The 26760-nt window shown below is 38.8% G+C and overlaps 1 protein-coding gene across 3 annotated transcripts in view; it reads left to right on the top strand.

Moving 5' to 3' along the window:
- Nucleotides 1-26760, top strand: part of CCDC191 (coiled-coil domain containing 191) — a 97755-nt gene that overhangs the window by 49595 nt on the left and 21400 nt on the right. For 2 of the 3 annotated variants that reach the window (XM_012094732.4, XM_012094753.4), the window contains 4 exons: nucleotides 5549-5994; nucleotides 6759-6871; nucleotides 8859-8941; nucleotides 11034-11135. In XM_012094732.4, the coding sequence (XP_011950122.3) occupies nucleotides 5549-5994; nucleotides 6759-6871; nucleotides 8859-8941; nucleotides 11034-11135 (744 nt within the window). The remainder of the gene's footprint in view (nucleotides 1-5548; nucleotides 5995-6758; nucleotides 6872-8858; nucleotides 8942-11033; nucleotides 11136-26760) is intronic. The other variant, XM_060417855.1, reaches the window with a different exon arrangement.

Here is a 26760-nt window from a genome sequence, read left to right as displayed (position 1 = left end):
TGGATGCACCAATTTACTTTCCCACCAGTAGTGTATGAGGATTCCCTTTTCTTCACACCCTCTTCAGCCTTTATTATTCGTGGACTTTTTGATGATGGCCACTGTGACCAGTATGAGGTGATACCTCATTGTGGCTTTGATTTGCATTTCTCTGGTAATTAGTGATTTTGAGCATCTTTCATGTGCCTGTTGACCATCTGTATGTCGTCTTTGGAAAAATGTCTGTTTAGGTCTTTTGCCAACTTTTTATTGGGTTGTTTGCTTTTTTGATATTGAGGTGTATGCTCTGTTGTATATTTTGGATATTAACCCCTTGTCAGTTGCATTGTTTGCAAATATTTTCTTCTATTTAGTGGACTTTTTGTTTTGTTGATGGTTCCTTTTGCTGTGCAAAAGCTTTTTAGTTTGAGTAGGATTACTTTTGCTTTTATTTCTTTTGATTTGGGAGCCTGATCTAAGATAATACAGCTATGATTTATGTCCAGTTTGCCTATGTTCCCATCTAGGAGTTTTATGATGTCATATCTTATATTTAGGCCTTTAAACCATTTTGAGTTTATTTTTATACGTGGTGTGAAGAAATATTCTAATTTCACTGATTTACGTGAGACTGTCAAGCTTTCCCAATACCACTTGCTGAAGAGACTTTTTTCTCCCTTGTATACTCTTGCCTCCTTGGTTAGAGATTAATCTGCTATAGGTGTGTGAGTTTATTTCTGAGATCTATATTCTGTTCCATTGTTCTGTATGTCTGTTTTTGTGCCAGTACCATGCTGTTTTGATTACTGTAGCTTTGTAGTGTAGTCTGAAGTCTGGAAGGGCTATGCCTTCAACTTGATCCTTTTTCCTCAGGACTGCTTTGGCAATTCTGGTTCTTTCATAATTCCATGTACATTTTAGGATTATTTGTTATAGTTCTGTGGAAAATGTCACGAATATTTTTAGGGATTGCATTTAATCTGTAGGTTGCTTTGGGTAGCACGGCCATTTTAATAACATTAATTCTTCCAATTCAAGAGCATGGGATGTCTTCCTGTTTCTTTGAATCATCTTCAGTTTCTTTTATCAGTGTCTTATAGTTTTCAGGCCTTTCACTTCCTTGGTTAAGCTTATTTCTAGGTTTCTTCTTTATGCAGTTTTATTTATTTATTCATTTATTATTGAAGTATAATTGATTTTCAGTGTTGTGCCAACATGATACAGTTTTAAATGGAATTTTTTTTTGCTTTCTCTTTCTGATATTTCATTGTTAGTATAAAGAAATGCAGCAGATTTAAATATGTTAATCCTATATCTTGCGACTTTCCTGAATTCCTTTGCCTTTTTTTTTTTTTTTTTTTTGGCTGCACTGCACAGTAGGGATGTGTGCATTCCTTGAGCAAGGATGGAACCTGTGCCCTGTGTAGTGGAAGTGTGGAGTTCTAACCACTGGACCACCAGGGAAGTCCCCTTACTGGATTCATTTATTAGTTCTAATAGTTTGTATACAAAGTCTTTATGGTTTTCTGTATAGAGAATCATGGCTTCTGCAAACAGTGACAGTTTTACCTCTTCTCTTCCAATTTGAATACCTTTTATTTCTCTTTCTTGTTGATTGCTGTGGCTTTCCAATATTATGTTGAATAGCAATGGTGAGAGTGGGCATCCTTGTCTTGTTCCTGAATTTAGTGGGGAGGTTCTCAGCTTTACACAATTGAGCATTATATTGGCTGTGGTTTATCATAAATGACTTTTATTATGTTGAGATATGTTCCTCTATACCCATTTTGGTGAGAGTATACTTTCTTCTTATAATAATGTGGTCTGTTTTTCTAAAATTATTTTCCACAATGTAATGAGAGTTTTCTGTGTCACTAAATCTACTTCTACAACAGTAGTTTCCAACTGAGAGTATAACACAGACTCAGACCTACGAAATCAGAATTTCTGGGTGTGGAGCACCATGGTTTTTTTTGAAGTTCCACGGGTGAACTTGATGAATAAGCCCTGGTTAAGGACTGTCATTCTGTGCCATTGTGTTTAATGACTGCATGAAACTCTATCATGAACCACAAGTTAGACTCTTTTCTGTTGCTAGGCATTTAACTTATTTCTAGTTTACCACTTTTATAAACAAAGCCTTAGTGAACAAGTAGCTAAGTCTTTGCACACATCCATAAGCTTTTACTTTGGATAAATTACCTAAAAATAGAATGCACATTTTAAAGACTTTTACCAAATGGCCCGTCCAGGAATGTTGTTTCAAAGAAGTACCTGTTTTCCTGTTTGATACCATACTTATTATTTTTGCCAAGTTGACAGGTAAAATATTTCTCATGTTATTGTTGCTTCAACATTTGCATTTTTTACTACTAGTGAGGTTAAGCATTTTTTATATTGACCATTTATATATATATATATCTGAAAATGAGTATAGAAAAGTTAATAGTGATTTGTCTCATCATACATTTTGTCCATTTTTATCCTTGATTATATTTTTTTTGTTATTTATAGGAACTCTGTTTTTAAGACTATTGATGCTTTTATTATCATTTATTTTGCATTTTTTTCATTTTATTTGTCTTGATTTATTTGTGGTGTTTGGTACTGTATACAGTTAAGTTTCATTTTGTTTTTTAATTGGTCTGTCATATCTGAATTTTTTTCTGGTTGTACATTTATTTTAAATTATGTGTTCTAAGTATACAATAATTAATCTGTAGGGAAACCTGTTGAACTCATTTTCTTTTTTTAATTTTTATTTTATATTGGAGTATCATTGGTTAACAATATTATGTGATTTTCAGGTGTACAGCAAAGTGATTCAGTTATACATAAACTTGTATCTGTTCTTTTTTAAATTCTTTTCTCATTTAGGTTTTTACAAGAGATTGAGCCAAGTTCCATGTTCTATACAGTAGGTCCTTGTTGGTTATCTATTTAAATATAGCAGTGTGTACATGGTAATCTCAAACTCTCAGTATATCCCTCCTTCAACCCTTCCTCCTTGATGAACCATAAATTCATTCTCTCAGTATACAGTTAAGTTTTTATTAAGTCAATCCTATAAGTTTTTTCTTTCATAATTGCATTTGGCATGTTTGAAAAGACTTTTGGAAAAGAACCTCTGCCCCCTCACCTCCAACCTGGCCCCTGCACCCTTCTACATAATGCTGTTAAGTACTAAAGTCAAATGTGTGAAGTTAAATTGAGCACTGCATGATCCCCAACCTTGCTTTTTGTTGTGATTACTGCCAGCAAGTAGGCGGGTTTTAATTTAAGCTTAGTCTCTCTCTGCAGAGGAGGGTCATGAGGGTGCTTTTTTGGATTTATGTAACATTTTGGTCCCTTCCCCTAGGCAACTTAACTGCCTTGATGTTAGTTAGATAATCTTGTTTCCATTGAGACCCAAGAGAATCTTCTGTGTAAATAGCTGTGTGAAGCCTTTTACATCACAAAGTTCCAGTTATCTTCAAATGGAAGAAGTCAGCAGAAAGTCCTTTGTTACCTGCATAAAACAGAAAAGTTGCTACATGTGTATATAATTTAGACTCAAGAAAAAAGTCTTCAGATCTCTGAAGTCAAGATAAAAGATTTTATCAAGAAAAGATAAAGTTGTAAAAAGTAGAACAAATGAAAATAAAAGGCTGTAATAGATTCTATAGATTACTAGATAAATTCTGATCTTGCCCAGAGTATACAGTGTAACATGAACAAATGAATATATAAAATCTATACTTAGATGCTCAGTAATTATACTGTCAGAGAAACATATGTACCATGAACACATATCTTATACCTTGAAAGTTTTTGAAATTATTAGTTAGCTAATAGAGGTGATTTTCTCTAATTGAGCCAGACTGTTCAGTCCTGTTCTGTTAAGTACAATCTGTACCATTAAGCTTTTCTTTCATTCTCTTATTTTCACCTTAAAAAGTTACCATGATCCAAAAGAAATCTTGTTGCTGTACTCAAGGCTTTTATAGTCTTGCTGGGTTAATAATGCATCATTACCACAAAGTTTAAAAGAGCCTAAAACACATACCTTGCTTGACATTAAATTGCTTAAGCAGGTGTTCTCATGAATAAATGTCCACTGACATTTCTAAAATAGAAGGCTATGTTTTAAAGTATTTTAACATTTCAGAGTTTCAATATATTATATCTTTTGCTTTCGCTTAGTCTATGGAAAATACTTCCATCATCATGAAAATTATCTTTGAGTTCCCAAGTATGGCACCCTGATGGAGCTAGAAGCTTCTATGATACAAGATAGTTCATCGTATTTTTCTCCTAACACCACTGGATGACAGAGTCAAAAACTGATCAGACTTTAGACCATGGAATCAAACTATTCTAGAAGAAACATTTTAACTGTGACATTATTTTAACCAGCATAACTTTTTCTGATTAACAAGTCTGTTTCTTTCCATATAGAATTTGTAATTGAGTACAACACCTAAATCTGTTAAATGAGATTTCTGTGATAAAGCCTTAAAAACTATTAAGCCATATGCTAATACAAAATATTATTAGTCATATATAATGTAGATATTTGCCCAGTGGGCTTGCAAACACTTCCCACAAATAAATTCTTTGGAATAGCTGGAGACAGTATGGTTTAATCCAGGCCTTAATCCTGAAATAGATAAATACCCTGTGATTAATTTATTAGTGGCAAGAGAGACATTGGAAGAACTGTCATTAAAGAGCTGTTATTATTAAAGAGCTATTATTGAATTGTAAAGTTTTTCCTTAGTTGTCAAACATTCTTGAGAAAGAATATATACTTTGCCATAATATTTTCAATTTCCTGCAAAGTGAAAGTGTTAGTTGCTCAGTCGGGTCTGATTATTTGCGATCCCATGGACTGCAGCCCACCAGGCTCCTCTGTCCATGGAATTCTCCAGGCAAGAATACTAGAGTGGGTAGCTATTCCCTTTTCCAGGAGATATTTCCAACCCAGGAATCGAACCTGAATCTCCTGCATTGCAGGCAGATTCTTTACCATCTGAGCCACCAGGGAAGCCCATTTCCTGCAAAATTCAGAGTCAGTTCATGCAGAACTTCCCTGGTGGCTCAGATGGTAAAGCATCTGCCTACAATGTGGGAGACCCGGGTTCAGTCCCTGGGTCGGGAAGCTCTCCGGGAGAAGGAAATGGCAACCTACTCCAGTATTGTTGCCTGGAAAATCCCATGGATGGAAGAGCCTGGTAGGCTACAGTCCATGGGGTCGCAAAGAGTCGGACACGACTGAGTGACTTTCTTTCTTTTCTTTCTTTCATGCAGATTAAATTCCTGGGATGTATATCTGGAATAATCATGCCCAATTTCTAAATGAACTATCCAAATTAGATATTTATAAGAGCACGTTTTCCTGATCACAAACATCCTGGCCATGGCAGTAAGACTGGCAGCCTCTGAGATAGCCAGGCGGGAGCCCAGAGCAGCCGTGGCTGCGGTCAGGGCAACTGTGCCATTGAACAGAGCAGCACTGACCTGGGAGAGAGAGAGCGCATCAGCACAGTCCTTTAAATGAATGAGCTACAGCATATTCCTTCTGTCTCAGGTGCCTGCTGTCCCTGCTTTGTGGGAAAAGCCTCCCTCTGGGAGCAGTGGTTGTCTGCCCAGCTGCCACCTCGGAAGACCAACAAAGAGCATCCTCCAGGTTCCCCTCCAAAAGGCCCCTCCGGATACGTCTGACAGTAAGCCACACAAGGGCCCAGGTGATGAGCCCTCCCAGCAGCCTGGTAACAAAAAGAAGTTCAGAACCAGCAGCCGGAAAGCAGAACCTGTTTGCATGGGTCATTTCCACAACCGCCATATCTTCCAGCAGCAGCTGATTGAAAAGCAGAAGAAGAAACTTCAGGAGCAGCAGAAAACAATTCTGGAGCTGAAGGAAAACCAGCGGCTGGCAGAGGTTCGGTGGGCAGCAGGGCGTACGCACCCACAGAGCTGCCAGCTGTCAAACCCGGGAGAAGATGAATGGGAACGAACCTGCCAGGTGCTTCCAAAGTATGTTCATTGTATTGGAACACTCTCTGGAGTCTTTGTTGTTGTTGCTGTTGTTTTACTTTGTGGTCAAAAGGCTCCTGAATTTTACCCAACATCCAGACTCCATAATTGCTTATTGTGCACGTGCAAAGCAGAGAGGACTCATACATTGTGATTGGTCTGTGAAAGGTACCAAAAGGTATTTAAGGCAAGTGGCTGCCCAAAAGGATCCAATTGTATACAGTTAGCAATTGTACTGTAGCTGCCTTTGTCTGAGGAGCTTTGTCACTCTACAGTAAAATAGGAAAATGCTTACTTGCTTTATCTTGATTTCTGGATTCCTGATTATGTTGAGGGCTGAGAAGCCAGGTCAGAAAATATCAAGTCTAAACGGAGCAGCCCTTGGGGATGGCTTATTGGGGAAGTCTGTAGTTGTTTGAGATAAACATCTTTGAACCTAGAATAATAGTCCAAATTTCTCAAAAGCTATTTAAGATGGTTTTAGACATGCTTGTGACATACTCAGTATGTGTGATAAATGGTAGGATAAGAAGTGGGCAGTATGTATTGATCTGAAGTACTAGGTTGGGGGTCAGAGCACCTGACTCACGTCATAGACTCAGGCCAGTCACTCAACCTTTCCATGCCTCATTATACCAATTTATTGAATGGGTATTATAACACATAGTTATCTCAGGGAGTAAGGATTAATTAAAGTTTGTAAAAGACTTTGAGTTCTGAAACTGGTAACTGGTCTGAATTCTTTTCCCCTTTTTTCTCCCCAGTTCACCTGTTGCTTGCCCTGGGACTGAAGGCAGTAGAAGTGACTCCCGAAACTCTCTTTCTGGACCCAGAAGGAATCCAAGGCAGTTGATGGCTCCCCATCCTATACTGAAAGGCAGGGCTATCTCGGTGGGACCTGGGTTATGGTTATCTTTCCTCCTGGAGTAGGATATGTTGGGACTGAATCCTGGCAACTGTTGGGTTTTGAGACTTAGCAGAACCTGGTCAAAGTCTAAGATGGGTAGATACGTGACAAGTAGATTACACCACGACTTTTTTCCTACCCCTTCTGCCAAACTTTCTGGTCTTCCTGGCCAATACAAAAACAAAACATTGCTGAAAGGTTTAATCATTCTTTTGTAATTTGAGATTTGGATTGTGTTTTTAAAATGGGACAATTCACAAAAAAATTCTGAGTGGCTTCTAAGAATAAACACTAAAGGTCCCCTGTCATTGTACTTTTTAACATTAAAATACAGATCAGTTTACAGTATTCTACATCAAGTTATTACATCATTTTATAATGAATTGTGCCTTGATGACAGGCTTCTAGAATGAAATCTATAAACCAGACATTTTAATAACATTTTTGATGTGCATAGGAATCATTATTTAAACCAAACCATTCTATGAAAAGAGAAGCATTCCTTAGAACTCACCTAGTGAAACTGCTAGTTGTTTTTACTCTGTACTTAGTCATGCACTGAACATATGTTTGTGTTAAGTGGTAGGCACTTTGACAATTTTATTGTAGCTTGTAAATCTGACTTTTTACCTGTGGTAGGATTGCTGCCCTAACAGGAAGTGATGTCACCAGAGGTACACTGTGCCTGAAGTCCGTTCCTGTTAGTGAAAAAAAATCAGCAATCTATGCATTGACTCTCTGCCAAGTCAGCAGTTTATGACCTCTTTGTCCATCAGTGAGGATGATAAGGAAATGCCCAGTTTGGTGTGATTATTTTTAAGAAATTATTGTTTGATCAAAGAGTTAGCATGTTTTGGAACACCTGGCTATTTTCAAGTAATCTTTAATGACTAGCTCTAGAAAAGATGAAAAAATTGCATATTACCACAGGCTCTGCCTCTTGGGGCTCTCACTTTAATCCCCTAGTCTTATTTCTGCCTCCTTAAAGACAGTCTCATTCCTGCCATCTGTGGCACCCCCACTATTCTTTTTCCAGCAAAGCCGACACTTAATATCTGTAAGAAATAACCTGCTGGGTTTTTTGTTTATTAATTCTTGAAACTTGGACTTCAATTTTTCTTCTCTGTAACACAGCACAAGGAACCTAAAGTAACCATTGGCTGAGTTAGGTGAGCAGAACTTGATACTCCTCCCACCCATGCCCCTCTGCCTATGAAACCCCAGCTGGTGACAGAGTCATATTATCAGGCCATCTTGCACATTTGCTTCTTTTGGATCGATATTTAATAGACTGTCAAGAACAGGAGTCTGACACTTGAATTCATTCAGATGCCAGTTCTTCAGATGCCTAGTACAATTCCATTTCCTGCCCATCTGGATATCCCAGCCCTAAAACTAGTTTAAAATGTGATCATCATGACCCCAAACCTCAGTTTGTCTGTTGTTGTTGTCACATATACAGACATACATAGTAACCGAGGAGAAAGTAGCAAACTCAATGGTATTTGAGGAGTGATTCTGTTCTCACAGTATTTGTTAGATGTAATTAAAGTTTTCAACATTCATTAAAGGAATTGCCAAATTAAAATTCTGGTTTCTGGATTTCACATACTAAAAGTTTTTTCAGGACACATTATCTTTAAACCAGTAAACAATTATTCTAATAGAAATGTGAACAAAAACATAATCTTGAAAATTGTTCAGCATGGCCAAGGATGGGATTGTCAGTCCTTAACCTATAGGATGTGTGTGTATGTGTGTATATACCTATGCACACTGTATAATTACAATTTCTGTAATTGTATTTTAATATAAATTCTATGCAAATATATATATATATATATATTTGGCACTGTGAAACTCCAAAGAAAACTTTAACAATTTTACCATAAAATGGAGACATTTCTTTTCCAGTGTTCCTTATATTTTTTATATTGGAACTCTTACTGTTTTCTAGCCATGGAAGAGAGAGCAGTTCAGCGAGCTGAACGTAGGCGGATCTTGGCAGAGAAGAAGAAAAAACAAGAAGAGGAGAAATTGGTAATAAATCAAGAATGCAAAGTGAGGCAAGAAAAAGGATTTGTATAGGTCTTTATTAAAAACTGAAACCTAGGTTGTTTAAGGCCACTAAGGCAGTAGCATAACACCAACTTTGGATATGGCTTTTTGCCGCATGGCCTGAACTCTATGATAGTTTTAGGAAAATGAAGAGAAGGAGTATACAACAGTGATGTTTTGAAATGTTGATGGAGCTAGCAACTTAGGAGATTTACACATAACGAAGACTGATGTGTAATAGGTAAATGTTCAACCTGATAAGTTTACAAAGGTGGGTAATTCTTTTTTTTTTAAATTGGAGGCTAATTACTTTACAGTATTGTAGTGGTTTTTGCCATACATCGACATGAATCAGCCACGGGCACACATGTGTTCCCCATCCAGAACCCCCCTCCCACCTCCCTCCCCATCCCATCCCCCAGGGTCATCCTAGGGCACCAGCCCGGAGCACCCTGTCTCATGCATCAAACCTGGACTGGTGATCCACTTCACATATGATAATATACACATTTCAACACTACCCTCTCAAATCATCCCACCCTTGCCTTCTCCCACAGAGTCCAAAAGACTGTTCTTTATATCTGTGTCTCTTTTGCTGTCTCAGATATAGGGTCATCGTTACTGTCTTTCTAAATTCCGTATATATGCATTAGTCTACTGTATTGGTGTTTTTCTTTCTGAATTACTTCAGTCTGTATAATAGGCTCCAGTTTCATCCACCTCATTAGAACTGATTCAAATGTATTCTTTTTAATGGCTGAGTAATAGTCCATTGTGTATATGTACCACAGCTTTCTTATCCATTCATCTGCTGATGGGCATCCCTGTCTAGGTTGCTTCCATGTCCTGGCTATTATAAACAGTGCTGTGATGAACATTGGGGTGCACGTGTCTCTTTCAGTTCTGGTTTCCTCAGTGTGTATGCCCAGCAGTGGGATTGCTGGGTTGTATGGCAGTTCTATTTCCAGTTTTTTAAGGAATCTCCACACTGTTCTCCATAGTGGCTGTACTAGTTTGCATTCCCACCAACAGTGTAAGAAGGTTCCTTTTTCTCCACACCCTCTCCAGCACTTATTGTTTATAGGCATTTTGATAGTAGCCTTTCTGATTGGCGTGAGATGGTACCTCATTGTGGTTTTGGTTTGAATTTCTCATAATGAGTGATGTTGAGCATCTTTTCATGTGTTTGTTAGCCATCTGTATGTCTTCTGTGGAGAAATGTCTGTTTAGTTCTTTGGCCCATTTTTTGATTGGGTTGTTTATTTTTCTAGAATTGAGCTGCAGGAGCAACTTGTATATTTTTGAGATTAATTCTTTGTCAGTTGCTTCATTTGCTATTATTTTCTCCCATTCTGAAGGGTGACTTTTCACCTTGCTTATAGTTTAAAGGTGGGAAATTTTTAACCTTCCAAAGTCTTGATCTGGACTGCCAAAAGGAAATTTTGTACCTACTAAGAAAAAATAGGGGCTTCCCTGATGGCTCAGCAGTAAAGAATCCGCCTGCAATGCAGGTGACCCTGCATTGGGAAGATCCCTGGATTGGGAAGATCCTCTGGGTTGGGAAGATCCCCTGGAGAAGGGAATGGCAATCCACTCCAGTATTATTGCCTGGAGAATTCCATAGACAGAGGAGCCTGGCAGGCTACAGTCCATAGGGTCTCAAAGAGTCGGACACGACTGAAGCAACTGAGTATGTAAGAAAAAATAAATCGTTCTAACAGTTTTGTGGGTTTTGGTGAAATGGAAGAAAATTTTTCTTATACTGTGTATAGTTTGGACTTAGTATTTCATAAATGAAATAAGAACTAAAGAGTAATCATTTTATGATGAAAAGTTAATGGTCTCATTCATGCTCAGCCTCATCTTCCCAAGTAGAAGAGAATCCCTTCGGAGAAACAGTTAAGTTACACAACTGACCACCTGTTACTTGGGTTTTCTACTTTTAATACATAGTGCAGGCTTCTTCCAGAGACTGGGTGAGCACTTTGGTAGATAGTGGACTTTCCTCAACATAAACAATCTTATTTCTGTGCAAATTGAGGGTCTGATTTTTACAAATTCTAACCTTGATTAGGCCCAGTTAAAGGCCCAAGAGGAGGAGCGTCAGAAGAGGGAAGCAGAAGAAAAGGAGGCTCAGCTTGAGAAAAAAAGAGAAGAGAAGAGACTGAAGAAAATGGTTAGTAGTTTCTGTTTGGTCAGCCACTTGTCCCATGAAGCCTGCTGTGTGTGATCCTATAGTCCTATGCACCTTCCCTCCCAAGAATTTCTGTCTAGAACACTCTTCTGTCACCTCCACCCTCTTCTCTACCTTACTTAATAACTACCTGCTCATTCCTCAGATCTTAACTCAACCCAGTTAGTCTTTCCTGTCTTGCCCCACCCTCCTCTCTATCCAGGGTTAGGTGAGATCCCCTTTATGGATTCTGAGTATATTTTCTTCAAAGTATTGGGTTGGCCAGAAAGTCCTATCCTGCATGCAACTGAAAACACACAAACATACTCACAGCAAAATAAGAAGGGAATACTCCTGACAATTCCAGTTCATTTCTGTAACCAGTCAAGTGGATGTAGTTGGTATTTATAGTTACCTTGTTTCACTAGCCACTACCCCTTTGTCTTCAGTGAGCATCTCTGCTAGTCATGGGGTGACCTGAACCTCCATTCTGGGCGGGTTTGGCCTGTTAGTAGTCCTGCATGGATTGGGTTGTAGTTTTCCTTTCACCTTATCACAGGGCATGATAATACCAAGAGATACCCTAAGGGTTCTCCTGTATTCCAGTCATATTCATCTTCAGCTCCATTGAGGAGTAGTACCAATTCCCCCTAGTGATCATTGTGTATCTCCTTATGGAAGCATTCCCCCACTTGGAACCAAGACCTCTAGGCCAACAGAACATAAATTTGTGAGAAAAGGAAACCAGAAATGTTGCTAGTGAGTGGTGCCACTCCCACTTCCTCCCCTAGCTTCCTGGCGAAATAGTACCATATACTGGATGCTGATTCAGAGCACAGACAGCCTTCTGGAGAACCTTATCCTAGACCTGCAAGGTACTGCCACCTAACTGGTGTTGCAGCTGGGTCTTCCAAAGGTCATTCTGCCATACTGGCGAGCAAGCTGCCTCAGGATGGTGGTAAGGCCAGTAAATTCCATGCGTGTGGGTCCATCACTGCATTTCTTTTGCTGTCAAGTGAGTTCTGTGATCAGAAGCAATGCTGTGTGGAAATCATGATAGTGAAGACAGCATTCAGTAAACCTAGGGATGGTCGGACTGCCGTGACAAAACACCACAGGGCAGGTGGCTTACATGACGGAAACTGATTTTCTCCCAGTCTAGGAGGCTGGATGTTGAAGAGCAGGGTGCTAGCATGGTTGGTTTCTAGTGAGAGCTCTCTTCCTGGCGGTAGAAGGTCGCCTTCTCAGTGTATCATCGCATGTCCTTTCCTTGGTGCGTGTACACAGCAGGGGAGAGTGACAGGATGTAAGTTCTCTGGTGTCTCCTCTTACAAGGATACTAGTCCTTCCCTTAGAGCTTGTCGTAAGTTACTTAAAATTCCCTCTCTGATAGTTCCAACATCTTTCTCATATGTGGGTTTTGTTCTGATGATGGCTTTATCTTTTCAGCCTGTGTTAATTTCTTATTTTTTAATATGTCTTTATTTTTTGTTGTTGTTGAAAGCCAGGCATGTACAGGGCAATGGAAACTGAGGTAAACGGGCCTTTAGTGTGGAGAGTTGTGTTAATCTAGCCAGGAGTCGGGCTGTGTTTGAAGTTTGTTGTTGCTGTGAGCATCATAGACTTCAGTTTTCTCTAGCGACTATTTCTTTGTCCCCTCTTTTGGCTTTAAGTCTTCCCTTTGGGTGGTTCCCTGAGGAAAATCTGTCTCTTGCAGTCCTCCAGCTGTACTCCACTGTTATTACTAGGTTTGCTAGCACGCTGGTGTGGTGGGGATGAGTGGAGCCTTCTCTAATGATCTGATTAAGTCTCACTCTTTGGAGTGCACAGTATTGGCCATTCAGAATTTTGGCTGTTACTGTAGGGGCAGAGATTTTCCCTGCCCCTGTGTTTCCTTCTTTCAGTCTCCACTGTCTCAGTCTTTGATCTTAGAGCACTTCCCTCTGTAAGGTTCCTCCTTCTCTTAAATGAGATAAGGAGGCTACTCTGGGCAGAGTTCCCCTCCTCCAGTGGCAGCAGCCTCACCCTAATGCCTTCAGGTGGTGCTGCGTGCAGATGAAGGCCAGAAGAAGAGTCTAGGCAGATTTCCCAGAGGTTGCTGTTCCTCTGCCCCAGCTAGACCCATGATGGGGACTTTATCTGAACTCTCCCTTGATCTTCTCTGTGACTATCTGGTGGAGTTCCTTGCAGTCCAAGGGACTCTCACAAGTCTTCTCCAACACCACAGTTTAAAAGCATCAATTCTTTGGCGCTCAGCTTTCTTTATAGTTCAACTCTTACATCCATACATGACTACTGGAAAAAACAGAGCTTTGACTAGATGGACCTTTGTCGGCAAAATAATGTCTCTGCTTTTTAATATGCTGTCTAGGGTGGTCATAACTTTTCTTCCAAGGAGCAAGTGTCTTGCAATTTCATGGCTGCAGTCACCATCTGCAGTGAATTTGGAGCCCCCAAAAATAAAGTCAGCCACTTTTTCCATTGTTTCCCCATCTATTTGCCATGAAGTGATGGGACTGGATGCCATGATCTTAGTTTTCTGAATGTTGAGTTTTAAGCCAACTTTTTCACTCTCCTGTTTCATCCAGAGGCTCTCTAGTTCTTCTTCACTTTCTGCCATAAGGGTGGTGTTATCTGCATATCTGAGATTATAGATATTTCTCCTGGCAATCTTGATTCCAGCTTATGCTTCATCCAGCCCATCATTTCTCATGATGTATTCTTCATATCAGTTAAATAATCAGGACGACAATACACAGCCTTGATGAACTCGTTTCCCAATTTGGAACTAGTCTGTTGTTCCATGTCCATGGTCTATCTTCTGTTCTGTTGCTTCTTGACCTGCATACAGATTTCTCAGGAGGCAGATAAGGTGGTCTGGTATTCCCATCTCTTTGAGAATTTTCCACAGTTTGTTGTGATCCACACAGTCAAAGGCTTTGGCATAGTCTATAAAGTAGAAGTAGATGTTTTTCTGGAACTCTCTTGCTTTTTCAATGATCCAACAGATGTTGGCAATTTGATCTCTGGTTCTTCTCCTTTTCTAAATCCAGTGTGAACATCTGGAAGTTCATGGCTTACATACTGTTGAAGCCTGGCTTGAAGAATTTTGAGCATTACGTTACTAGCATGTGAGATGAGTGCAATTGTGCAGTAGTTTGAGCATTCTTTGGCATTGCCTTTCTTTGGGATTGGAATGAAAACTGACCTTTTCCAGTCCTGTGGCCACTGCTGAGTTTTCCAGGATTCCAGGATGTCTAGCTCTAGTGAGTGATCACACCATTGTGATTATCTGGGTCTTGAAGATCTTTTTTTATAGTTCTTTTGTGTATTCCTGTCACATCTTCTTTAATATCTTCTGTTTCTGTTAGGTCCGTACCATTTCTGTCCTGTATTATACCCATTTTGCATGAAATGTTTCTTTGGTGTTTATAATTTTCTTGAAGAGATCTCTAGTCTTTCCCATTCTATTGTTTTCCTCTATTTCTTTGCATTGATCACCGAAGGAGGCTTTCTTATCTCTCCTTGCTAGTCTTTGGAACTCTGCATTCAAATGGGTATATCTTTCCTTTTCTCTGTTGCCTTTCGCTTCTCTTCTTTTCACAGCTATTTGTAAGGCCTCCCCAGACAGCCATTTTGCCTTTTTGCATTTCTTTTTCTTGGGGATGGTCTTGATTCCTGTCTCCTATACACTGTCACGAACCTCCATCCATAGTTCATCAGGCACTCTGTCTAACAGATCTAATCCCTTGAATCTGTTTGTCACTTCCTAGTCACTGTATAATTGTAAGGGATTTGATTTAAGTCATATCTGAATGGTATAGTGGTTTTCCCTGCTTTCTTTAATTTAAGTCTGAATTTGGCAATAAGGAATTCATGATCTGAGCCACAGTCAGCTCCTGGTTTTGTTTTTGCTGACTGTGTAGAGCTTCTCCATCTTTGGCTGCAAAGAATATAATCCATCTGATTTCAGTATTGATCATCTGGTGATATCCATGTGTAGAGTCTTCTCTTGTGTTGTTGAAAGAGGGTGTTTGCTATGACAGTGCATTCTCTTGGCAAAACTCTGTTAGCCTTTGCCCTGCTTCATTCTGTACTCCAAGGCCAAATTTGCCTGTTACTCCAGGTATTTATTGACTTCCTATTTTTGCATTCCAGTCCTCTATAATGAAAAGGACATCTTTTTTGGATGTTAGTTCTAGAAGGTCTTGTTGGTCTTCACAGAACTGTTCAACTTCAGCTTCTTCAGCATTACTGGTTGGGTCATAGACTTGGATTACTGTGATATTGAATTGTTTGCCTTGGAAATGAGAGATCATTCTGTCGTTTTTGAGACTGCATCCAAGTACTGCTTTTGAGACTCTTTTGTTGACTATGATGGCTACTCTATTTCTTCTAAGGGATTCTTGCCGACAGTAATAGATATAGTGGTCATCTGAGTTAAATTCACCCATTCCAGTCCATTTTAGTTCGCAGATTCCTAAAATGTCTACATTCATTCTTGCCATCTCCTGTTTGACCACTTCCAATTTGCCTTGATTCATGGACCTAACATTTCAGGTTCTTATGCAATATTGCTCTTTAGAGCATCGGACTTTACTTCCATCATCAGTCACATCCACAATTGGGTGTTGTTTTTGCTTTGGCTCCGTCTCTTCATTCTTTCTGAAGTTATTTCTCCACTGATCGCCAGTAGTATATTGGGCACCTACCAACTTGGGGAGTTCATCTTTCAGTGTCCTATCTTTTGCCTTTTCATACTGTTCATGGGGTTCTCACAGCAAGAATACTGAAGTGGTTTGCCATTCCCTTCTCCAGTAGACCATGTTTTGTCAGAACTCTCCATCATGACCTGTCCTCCCTACACAGCATGGCTCATAGTTTCATTGAGTTAGACAAGGCTGTGGTCCATGTGATCAGATGGTTAGTTTTCTGTAATTGTGGTTTTCAGTCTGTCTGTCCTCTGATGGAGAAGGATAAGAGGCTTATGGAAGCTACCTGATGGGAGAGACTGACTGAGGGAGAAACTGGGTCTTGTTCTAAGATGGCCTCTGGAAGGTCCAAAAGTGTTAATCGCTCAGTCGTGTCTGACTCTTTGTGACCCTGTGGACTGTAGCCTGCCAGGCTCCTCTGTCCTTGGAATTTTCCAGGCAGGAATACCAGAGTGGGTTGCCATTACCTTCTCCAGGGATATTCCCGACCTAGGGATCAAACCCAGGTCTCCTGCATTGCAGGCAGACTCTTTACTGTCTGAGCCACCACGGAGCCCCAAGGTCCACAAGGGGCAGGTTAAATGTGAGACACCTATTAGACATCAAAATGAAAACATCATATAGGCAGTTGAATATGTAAGTTTGGATATCAAGATTATAGTAAGGAATCTGGCCATCAAAAACATGTCAGTGTTTTAATACTCTGGATGTGAATGAAATCAACTTGGGATATTATGTGGAGAGAGAAGAAATGCAAAAATCCAAGACCATGTCTGAGAGTATATGAATAACTACTAAGAGGATGAGCTAGTGAAGTAGAAAGAATAGCAAGAGAATTACTTATTGAAAAGCTGAGAGAAAAAAAGTATTTCTAGAAGGAAGTGATGGTGGTTAACTGGGCTAAATGCTGCTGGGTACAGTTAAAAAGAGGACAGACAAACTTTGGCAACATGGAGATTGTTCATGACATAGATAAGAATGCTTTTAGTGGACTGCTGGGAAGGGAGCCCCATTTCAGGAAGTTGAGGAAAGAATAGGTGGTGAGGCAATAGAGACCATGCATATAGTAGGGGTCACATGGGGTCAGAGAAGAACTTTTTTTTTCTGTTGGTGATTGGTGTTTTTTGTGTTATTTTGTTAAAAGATGGGCAGTACCAGTACATATTTGCATGTTTATGGGAATGGTCTAGTAGTGAGAGAAAAAATGATACAAGAGAGCAAAGACCATAAATTACAGGAGTGCCTAGGTGGGAATAAGTTCCAGAGTGCAATGAAAGGGTGATTTATAAAGGATAGAAGGCAGGGTGTGAGAATGGTGTCAAGAGGTCATCAGGCACTCTGTTATTCTTCTTAATCTTGCTGTAATTCCTTGTCTTTCTTTCAGAGCAGTAGTGATGGAAATATATATACACACATATACACACACACACACACATATATGCGCTTCCTTGGTAGCACATAGACACTAATGAATCTGCTTGCTTGTGTGGGAAACCCAGGTTTGATCCCTGGGTCAGGAAGATCCTCTGGAGAAGGGAATGGCAACCCACTCCAATATTCATGCCTAGAGAATTCCATGGACAGAAGACCCTGGTAGGGTACAGTCCATGCCTTCACAAAGAGTTGGAAATGACTGAGCAACTAACACTCACTTTTCATTTATGTGTATGTGTATGCAAGCATGCGTGCAATTGTGCCTGACTCTTTACAATCCTATGGACTATAAACCACCAGGCTCCTCTGTCCATAGGATTCTCCAGGCAAAAATATTAGAGTGGGTTGCCATGCCCTCCTCCAGGGGATTTTCCCATATATATATACATATATATATATATATATATATTCAAATGAGTCATTTGTTTCATGTTGTTTGTTGAGTAATTTAAATCAGAAAAATACCCTGATTTTGTGTCCCTTTTTAGCCTGAGTGAAGTATGCTCTGTAAAACTTTAGGTGCATAGATCACCCCCAATATAAGTGTCATCTCAAGGCAGACACTTTGATTTCATGTTATCCTCCCATTAAATCTTAGATGCAGGCATTATGGACATTTTATATACAAGTAAATGGAAAATATAGTAATAATAGTAAAATACAATCCACTGTATTGAGGAATCCTTAATCAAGGCAGGAAATACACATCTAAGTTGCTATACATGAAAACAGAATTTTGTCTCAAGAAGATCTCTGGTTTATTAAATATTTTTCTACTTTTCCATGGAAAAGTAAATTTTTTAAAAATCTACAAACAATAAATGCTGGAGACAGTGTGGAGAAAAGAGAACCCTCCTACAATGTTGGTGGGAATGTAAATTGGTGCAGTCACTATGGAGAACAGTGTGGAAGTTCCTTAAAAAAAAAAAACTAAAAATAGAACTACTATATGATCCAGCAGTCCCACTCCTGGGCATTTATCCAGAAAAGAACCCTAGTTGGAAAAGACACATACAGCCCAGTGTTCATTGTAGCATTGTTTACAATAATCAGGACATGGAAGCAACTGAAATGTCCATCAACAGAGAACTAGGCAAGCAAGATGTGGCACATGTATGGTGTGGAATATAACTCAGGCGTAAAAAAGAGAACAAAATAACGCCATTTATAGCAACATAGATGGACCTAGAGTTTGCCATGTTGAGTAAAGTAAGTTAGGCACAGAAAGATAAATATGATGTGGAATAAGAAAAGGGTACAAATGAACTTATCTACAAAGTAGAAATAGAGTTACAGATACAGACAACAAACTTATGGTTACCAAAGAGGAAAGGTGAGTGTGATAAATAAATTAGGAATTTGGGGAAAGAGATAAGAGATTGGGATTGACATATACATACTACTATAATATAAAATAGATAACTAATAAGGACCTGCTGTATAGCCCAGAGGACTTTACTCGATACTCTGTAATGGCCTGTATGGGAAAACAATCTTAAAAAGAGTGAATATATGTATATGTATAATTGGTTCACTTTGCTGTACACGTGAAACACAACATTGTAAATCAACAGTACTCCAATAAAAATGTCAATAAACTAGTTAAATAGGCCATTTCCCCCCACAAACCATCTGAACATGGCTTTGCTTAGGAGCCTACAACACCAGCCACAGGGCTGTATTATAACTGAAGATAACTTAGCTGTGCATGTGCGTAGGATTGGCCAAGCCCAAGGGCTTCTCCGGAGGCTTACTGTCTGTGTTAGATGCCTGTCTGCAATTTGCAACTGCTGCCGTGGACATTTCAGTGAATGTGAAAATGGCCACCTTTTGTCTTCCTCGCCACTTAACTCTTGGCTCTCTCTTCTTGCTCTTGGTGCTTTCGTCACTAAGTCATGTCCGACTCTTGTGACCCCGTGGACTGTAGCCCACCAGGCTCCTCTGTCCATGGGGGTTCTCCAGGCAAGAATACTAGAGTGGGTTGCCATTTCCTTCTCCAAAGGATCTTCCCAACCCAAGAATCAAACCCAAGTCTCCTGCATTGCAGACAATTCTTTACCATCTGAGCTATAAGGGAAGCCCTTGTTAGTCATAAGAAGATTCTTACAAATAATTTTTGTTTCTGTCCATTCAATTCAATATATAAAATGTCTGTAATAAAGATTACGAAGGTAATTTCGGTTTAATCCTGTAGAGAATATGGACATTTCCTTTTCTGTGAGGAATGTGTACAGATACAGGAAGTTTGGCTTGGAAGATCAGAGCAAATATCCCTCCCATAATAGAAATGTTCCAGTGCATTCTCTCCTTTTTTTCCCCTCAGAGAAGACTTAAGACTATTAAGTAGTTTGTCAGAATCAGCCAATTCACTACAACCATTCTCTTGATGTGAAATTGTAGGAAATGAAGACAAAAGAAGCTTAAAAATTCATGAGTTTTTTTAAATTTTTACTGCCTAAACTGACAACTACTGTGGAGACAGTGTGAAGTCTTTGCTTTTACTCCTGTGACTTTCGTAACAGCAGCCACTGTATTTTTAATGGGAGTATTTTTGAAGTTATTCATATATAAATTTCTACCCTATGATCTAAATGAAGGGGCTATATTGCTGTTTTCCATAATAATAAGGGAAAAATACTGATTTCTCTCCTAACTGAATGAATATCTTACTTTCTAGTAACTTGGTGGGATGTGAATCATTTCTGTGAACAATCCTAAATAATTCAAAGGATATGCATAGCTCTGATTCCTGTAGGACTCAAGAGGAACTTTTTCTGCCCTTCTTGGCAGAGTGACTTCCTTTTTTTTTTAATGCTCCCGAGTTCTGTTATCATAAATTGCATGCTATTTAGTGGTTACATATTCAAATTAAAGTAATTAGTGATTTGTTGAAATTCATGAGTTTTCAGGTCATTGCATCTTTACTTTTTGTTCAGTTTTATTGAGGTGTAATTGACAAAATTGTAAGATACTTAAAATGTACATACAATATGGGATTCCCACTGGGTTAATTAATATGTCCATTACTTTACATATTTATTGTGCATGTGTATGTAAGAAAACTTACATTCTTCTCCCTTAGTAAATTTCAAAATTGTGAGAATATTATCAACTATAGTTACCTTGTTACACGTTAGGTTCTCAGACCTTATTCATCTTGTAACTGAAAATTTGTACCCTTTTTCTGGGCCTTGCCTATTTCTCCCACCTCAAAAGGCACTGGCATTTCTCTCTCTGTTTCTGTAAGTTCAACTTGATTTTCTTTTTTTTAAGATTCCACATATAAGTGATACCACTCAGTGTTTGCCTCAGTCTTTTTTATTTTACTGAGCATAATGCCCTCAGGATTTATCCATATTGTCAATAATAATAGTATTTCCTTCTTTTTTAAGGCTGAGTAACATTCCATTGTGAGAATCAATAGTAAATTTTTTTATCCATTCCTCTGTCAATGGATACCTACTTTGTTTCCATTCCTTGGCTATTGTGAATAATGCTTCAATAAATACAGGAGTACACATATATCAGTGGAAGTGAGAAATAGATTTAAGGGACTAGATCTAATAGTGCCTGATGAGCTATGGATGGAGTTTTGTGACATTGTACAGGAGACAGGAATCAAGACCATCCCCAAGAAAAAGAAATGCAAAAAAGAATGGCTGTCTGAGGAGGCCTTACAAATAGCTGTGAAAAGACGGGAAGTGAAAAGCAAAGGAAAAAAGGAAAGATATACCCATTTGAATGCAGAGTTCCAAAGAATAGCAAGGAGAGATAAGAAAGCTGTCCTCAGCCATCAATGCAAAGAAATGGAGGAAAACAATAGAGTAGGAAAGACGAGATCTCTTCAAGAAAATTAGAGATACCAAGGGAACATTTCATGCAAAGATGGGCTCAATAAAGGACAGAAATGGTATGGACCTAACAGAAGCAGAAGATATTAAGAAGAGGTGGCAAGAATACACAGAAGAACTATACAAAAAGATCTTCACGACCCAGATAATCACGATGGTGTGATCACTCACCTAGAGCAAGACATCCTGGAATGTGAAGTCAAGTGGGCCTTAGGAAGCATCACTACAAACAAAGCTAGTGGAGGTGATGGAATTCCAGTAGAGCTATTTCAAATCCTGAAAGATGATGCTGTGAAGGTGCTGCACTCAATATGCCAGCAAATTTGGAAAACTCAGCAGTGGCCACAGGACTGGAAAAGGTCAGTTTTCATTCCAATCACAAAGAAAGGCAATGCCAGAGAATGCTCAAAGTACCACACAATTGCACTCATCTCACACCCTAGTAAAGTAATGCTTAAAATTCTCCAAGCCAAGCTTCAGCAATACGTGAACCGTGAACTTCCTGATGTTCAAGCTGGTTTTAGAAAAGGCAGAGGAACCAGAGATCAAATTGCCAACATCTGCTGGATCATCAAAAAAACGAGAGTTCCAGAAAAACATTTATTTCTGCTTTGTTGACTATGCCAAAGCCTTTGACTGTGTGGATCATAGTAAGCTGTGGAAAATTCTGAAAGAGATGGGTATACCAGACCACCTGACCTGCCTCTTGAGAAACCTGTATGCAGGTCAGGAAACAACAGTTAGAACTGGACATGGAACAACAGACTGGTTCCAAATAAGAAAAGGAGTATGTCAAGGCTGTATATTGTCACCCTGCTTATTTAACTTATATGCAGAGTACATCATGAGAAATGCTGGGCTGGAGGATGCACAAGCTGGAATCAAGATTGCCAGGAGAAATATCAGTAACCTTGGTTATGCAGACGACACCACCCTTATGGCAGAAACTGAAGAGGAACTAAAGAGCCTCTTGATGAAAATGAAAGAGGAGAGTGAAAAAGTTGGCTTGAAGCTCAACATTCAGAAAACTAAGATCATGGCATCCAGTCCTATCACTTCATGGTAGATAGATGTGGAAACAGTGTCAGACTTTATTTTTCTGGGGTCCAAAATCACTGCAGATGGTGACTGCAGCCATGAAATTAAAAGATGCTTATTCCTTGGAAGGAAAGTTATGACCATCCTAGATAGCATATTAAAAAGGAGAAACATTACTTTGCCAACAAAGGTCCATCTAGTCAAGGCTATGGTTTTTCCTGTGGTCATGTATGGATGTGAGAGTTGGACTATAGAGAAAGCTGAGCACCAAAGAACTGACGCTTTTAAACTGTGGTGTTGGAGAAGACTCTTGAGAGTCCCTTGGACTGCAAGGAGATCCAACCAGTCCATCCTAAAGGAGATCAGTCCTGGGTGTTTATTGGAAGGACTGATGTTGAAGCTCAAACTCCAATACTTTGGCCACCTGATGCAAAGAGCTGACTTATTTGAAAAGACCCTGATGCTGGGAAAGATTGAGGGCAGGAGGAGAAGGGGGACAGAGGATGAGATGGTTGGATGGCATCATGAACTTGATGGACATGGGTTTGGGTAGACTCCAGGAGTTGGTGATGGACAGGGAGGCCTGGCGTGCTGTGGTTCATGGGGTTGCAAAGAGTCGGACACGACTGAGCGACTGAACTGAACTGACACATATATCTTTGAGATGGTGATTTTGTTTCCTATTGGATATACTCAGAAGTAAGATTGCTGGGTAATATAGTAGTTCATTTGTAATTTATTAAGGAACCTCCATACTGTTTTCCTTAGTGGCTGTACCAGTTTACATTCTTCCACAGTGTACAACGGTTCCCTTTTTTCCAAATCCTCATTAGCATTTGTTATCCCTTGTCTTTTCGTTAATTGCCATCCTAACAGGTGTGAGGTGATAGCTTATTGTCATTTTAATTTGTATACCCCTGATGATTAGTGATTTTGAGCACTTTTTCACATACCCGTTGGCACTTGTGTGTGTCTTCTTTGGAAAATAGTCTGTTCAGATCCTTTACCCATTTTTTCAAATGAGTTTTTTGTTGTGGGTTTTTTTTTGTTTGTTTTTGTTTTTTGCTTTTGAGTTATATGAGTTCCTTGTATATTTTGGATATTAACCCTTTACTCGGTATGTGGTTGCAAATATTTTCTCCCATTCCATAGGTTTCGTTTTCATTGTGTTGTTGGTTTCCCTTCCTGTACAGAAGCTTTTTAGTTTGATGTAGTCCTGCTCATTTATTTTGGCTTTTGTTGCCTTTGCTTTTGGGAGAAGGCAGTGGCACCCCACTCCAGTACTTTTGCCTGGAAAATCCCATGGACGGAGGAGCCTGGTGGGCTGCAGTTCATGGGGTCTCTGAGGGTCGGAAACGACTGAGCGACCTCACTTTCACTTTTCACTTTCATGCATTGGAGAAGGAAATGGCAACCCACTCCAGTGTTCTTGCCTGGAGAATCCAGGGATGGGGGAGCCTGGTGGGCGGCCGTCTATGGGGTAGCACAGAGTTGGACACGACTGAAGAGATTTAGCAGCAGCCTTTGCTTTTGGTGTCAAATCCAAGATTTTGATTACTGATTCAGTCTCTTTACCAGAATTAGTCTGTTCAGTTTTCTGATTCTTCATGATTCAGTCATAGTAGGTTGCATGTTTCTAGGAATCTATCCATTTCTTCTTATGTTATCTAACTTGTTGGCATTTAATTGTTTATAGTAGTTTTTATTTCTCAGTTTTCTGTAGTAATGTCTTTCATTTCTGACTTTGTCTTTTTTTTCCCTTAGTCTAGCTAATGGTTTGTCTGGGTTTTTTTTTTTTTTTTTTTTTAAACAGTTCTTAGCGTCTATGATCTTTTTAATCATCTTTCTAGTCTCTATTTCATTTATTTCTGTTTTAATCTTTATTTCCTTCCTACTGCTAACTTTGGGCTTAGCTTGTTCTTCTAGTTCCTTGAGGTGTATAGTCAGGTTGTTTATTTGAGATCTTTTTTCTTAATGTAAGACTTTAAACTTACCTAGTAGAACTGCTTTTGCTGCATCCCATAAGTTCAGGTATGTTTTGTTTCCATTTTCATTTTATCAGATTCTTTATTATTTAATTATCCTTTTGATTTCTTTTGTGACTCTTGGTTGTTCAGAATCATGTTGTTTAATCTCCACATATTTGTGAATTTTCCAGTTTTCCTCTTATATTGGTTTTTAATTTTATAACATTGAAGTTGGAAAATATGCTTGATATGATTTCAGTCTTTAAAATTTATTAAGACTTGTTTTATGGCCCAACATATGATCCATCCTGAAGAATGTTCCATGTACACTTGAGAAAAATATGTATTCTGCTGCCAGTGGATAAAATGTTCTGTGTATATCTAATTAATTCCATCTAACTTGTTGTTTAAGTCCAGTATGTCCGTGTTGATTTTCTGTTTGGGTGATCTGTCCATTGTTGGAAGTGGCTTATCAAAATCCACTACTATTATTGTATTTCTGCCTACTTCTCACTTCAAAATGTTAATATTTGCTTTATATATATTTAGGTGCTCCAGTGTTGAGTGCATATCATTTAACTTGTTACATCCTCTTGACTGACTTCTTTATCATGACATAATGTCACTTGTTATAGTTTTATATAGGCCTAATGTCTATACTGTCTGATATAAATACAGCTACCCCTGCTCTCCTTACAATCCAAACTACCTGTCTGCATAGAATATCTTCTCCATCCCATCACTTTCAGTCTATTGTGTCCTTAAAGCTGGAGTGAGCCTCTCATTGAAAGCATGTAGTCAGGTCTTATGTTTTTATCCATTCAACTACTCTGTGTTTTTGGAATGAGGATTTAATCTATGTACATTTAAAGCAATTATTAATAGGTGTTGGCTTGCTATTTTGCCATTTTAATTATTTTCTAGCTGTTTTGTAATTTCTTTTTTTCCTTTCTTCCTCTCTTGAGTTCTTTTGATTATATGTATTGTGCTATGATTTATATTTTGTATATTTACTGTAAGTTTATGCTTTGTGGTTACCATAAGGCTTATATAAAACATTTTGTAGTCATAACAGTCTTTAAGCTGATAATTTTGAATGCATACAAAAACTCTGTATTTTTACACTTCTGCCACCATATTTGTGTTACTGTTACACTTTACATCTTTTTATATTGTATATCAAATTATTTAGTTGTTTTTAATACTTTTGTCTTAACTTGTACTAGAGTTTTAAGTGACTCACCATTACAATATTGAGTATTCTGCATTTAACAATATATTTACCTTTATTAGTAAGTTTATACTTTAATATATTTTCATATTACTGATTAGAGAACACTGTTCCTAGGTAGAATATTCTTAATTGGCAGTTTTTTCTTTTAGCACTTGAATATAACATCCCACTTCTCTGGCCTGCGAGGTTTCTGTTGAAAAATCCACTGACAGTTTTGTACTATCAGTGTATAAGGAATGGCTTTGTATATAAGTTACTTTTTTCTATTGTTTTTAAGATTCTTTGTCTTTAATTTTTGACAATTTAAACTGTCTTTGTGCGTGTGTCTTTAGATTCATCTTATTTGATACTTTTTGGGCTTCTTGAACTTGGATATCTGTTTCTTTCTCAAGGTTAGGGAAGTTTTCAGCCAGTGTTTCTCTGAATAAGCTTTGTTCTCTTTTCTCTTTCTGGGACTCCTATAATATATATATATTCTCCCTTTGATGATATCCCATTAGCCCCTTAAGCTATTTTTACTTTTTCTCATTATTTTTTCGTTTCTCTGATTGGATGAATTTCACTGTTCTGTCTGTAAGCTGGCTGAATCTTTTTCCTTCAGTTTAGTGTGCTGTTGAACCCCTTTGTTGAATTTTTCAGTTTGATTATTTTATTCTTCAGCTGTGTGATTTATGTTTGGTACTTTTTAATGTTTTCTCTCTCTGTTGAAATTCTCACTTTGTGCATTGCTCTCCTGACGTCAGTTAGCATCCTTATCACCATTATTTTGAAAACACTATTGGGTAAATTGGACTTCCCTGATGGTTCAGACGGTAAAGCATCTGCCTACAATGCAGGAGACCTGGGTTCAATCCCTGGGTTGGGAAGATCTCCTAGAGAAGGAAATGGCAACACACTCCAGTATTCTTGCCTGGAAAATCCCATGGACAGAGGAGCCTGGTAGGCAACAGTCCATGGGGTCGCAAAGAGTCGGATATGACTGAGCGACTTCACCATTGGGTAAATCACTTATCTCCATTTCATTAAGATTGGTTTCTGGAAGTTTATCTTGCTCTTTTGTTTGGAACATAGTTCTGTTTCTTTATTTTTCTTGACTCTCTGTGTTGGTTTCTGTACATTAAACAGTCACCTCTTCTAGTCTTGACAGAGTGGTCTCAAGAAGATGAACTCATCAGTCAGCCTGGCCCAGATTCCTGGTTGTCTCTCAAACCTTTCTGATTGTCAAAGCCACTGTCTTTGTCTTTAGTAACTCCGCCTGTTTGAGTATGTGTCCAGACTTATCAGTGTCCCCAAAGAAAGGATCTCAGTCAGTACCTTGATGCACACTGATTAGAAGCTGTACCCTCAAGCAGCACCTATGCTGAGTGTGTATATGTGTGTGTGTGTGTGTGT

The sequence above is a fragment of the Ovis aries genome, chromosome 1, assembly GCF_016772045.2.
Source record: "Ovis aries strain OAR_USU_Benz2616 breed Rambouillet chromosome 1, ARS-UI_Ramb_v3.0, whole genome shotgun sequence".
Classification (NCBI taxonomy): domain Eukaryota; kingdom Metazoa; phylum Chordata; class Mammalia; order Artiodactyla; family Bovidae; genus Ovis; species Ovis aries.
The sequence above is the reverse complement of the archived record's forward strand: the minus strand, read 5'-3'. Positions and strand labels throughout refer to the sequence as shown.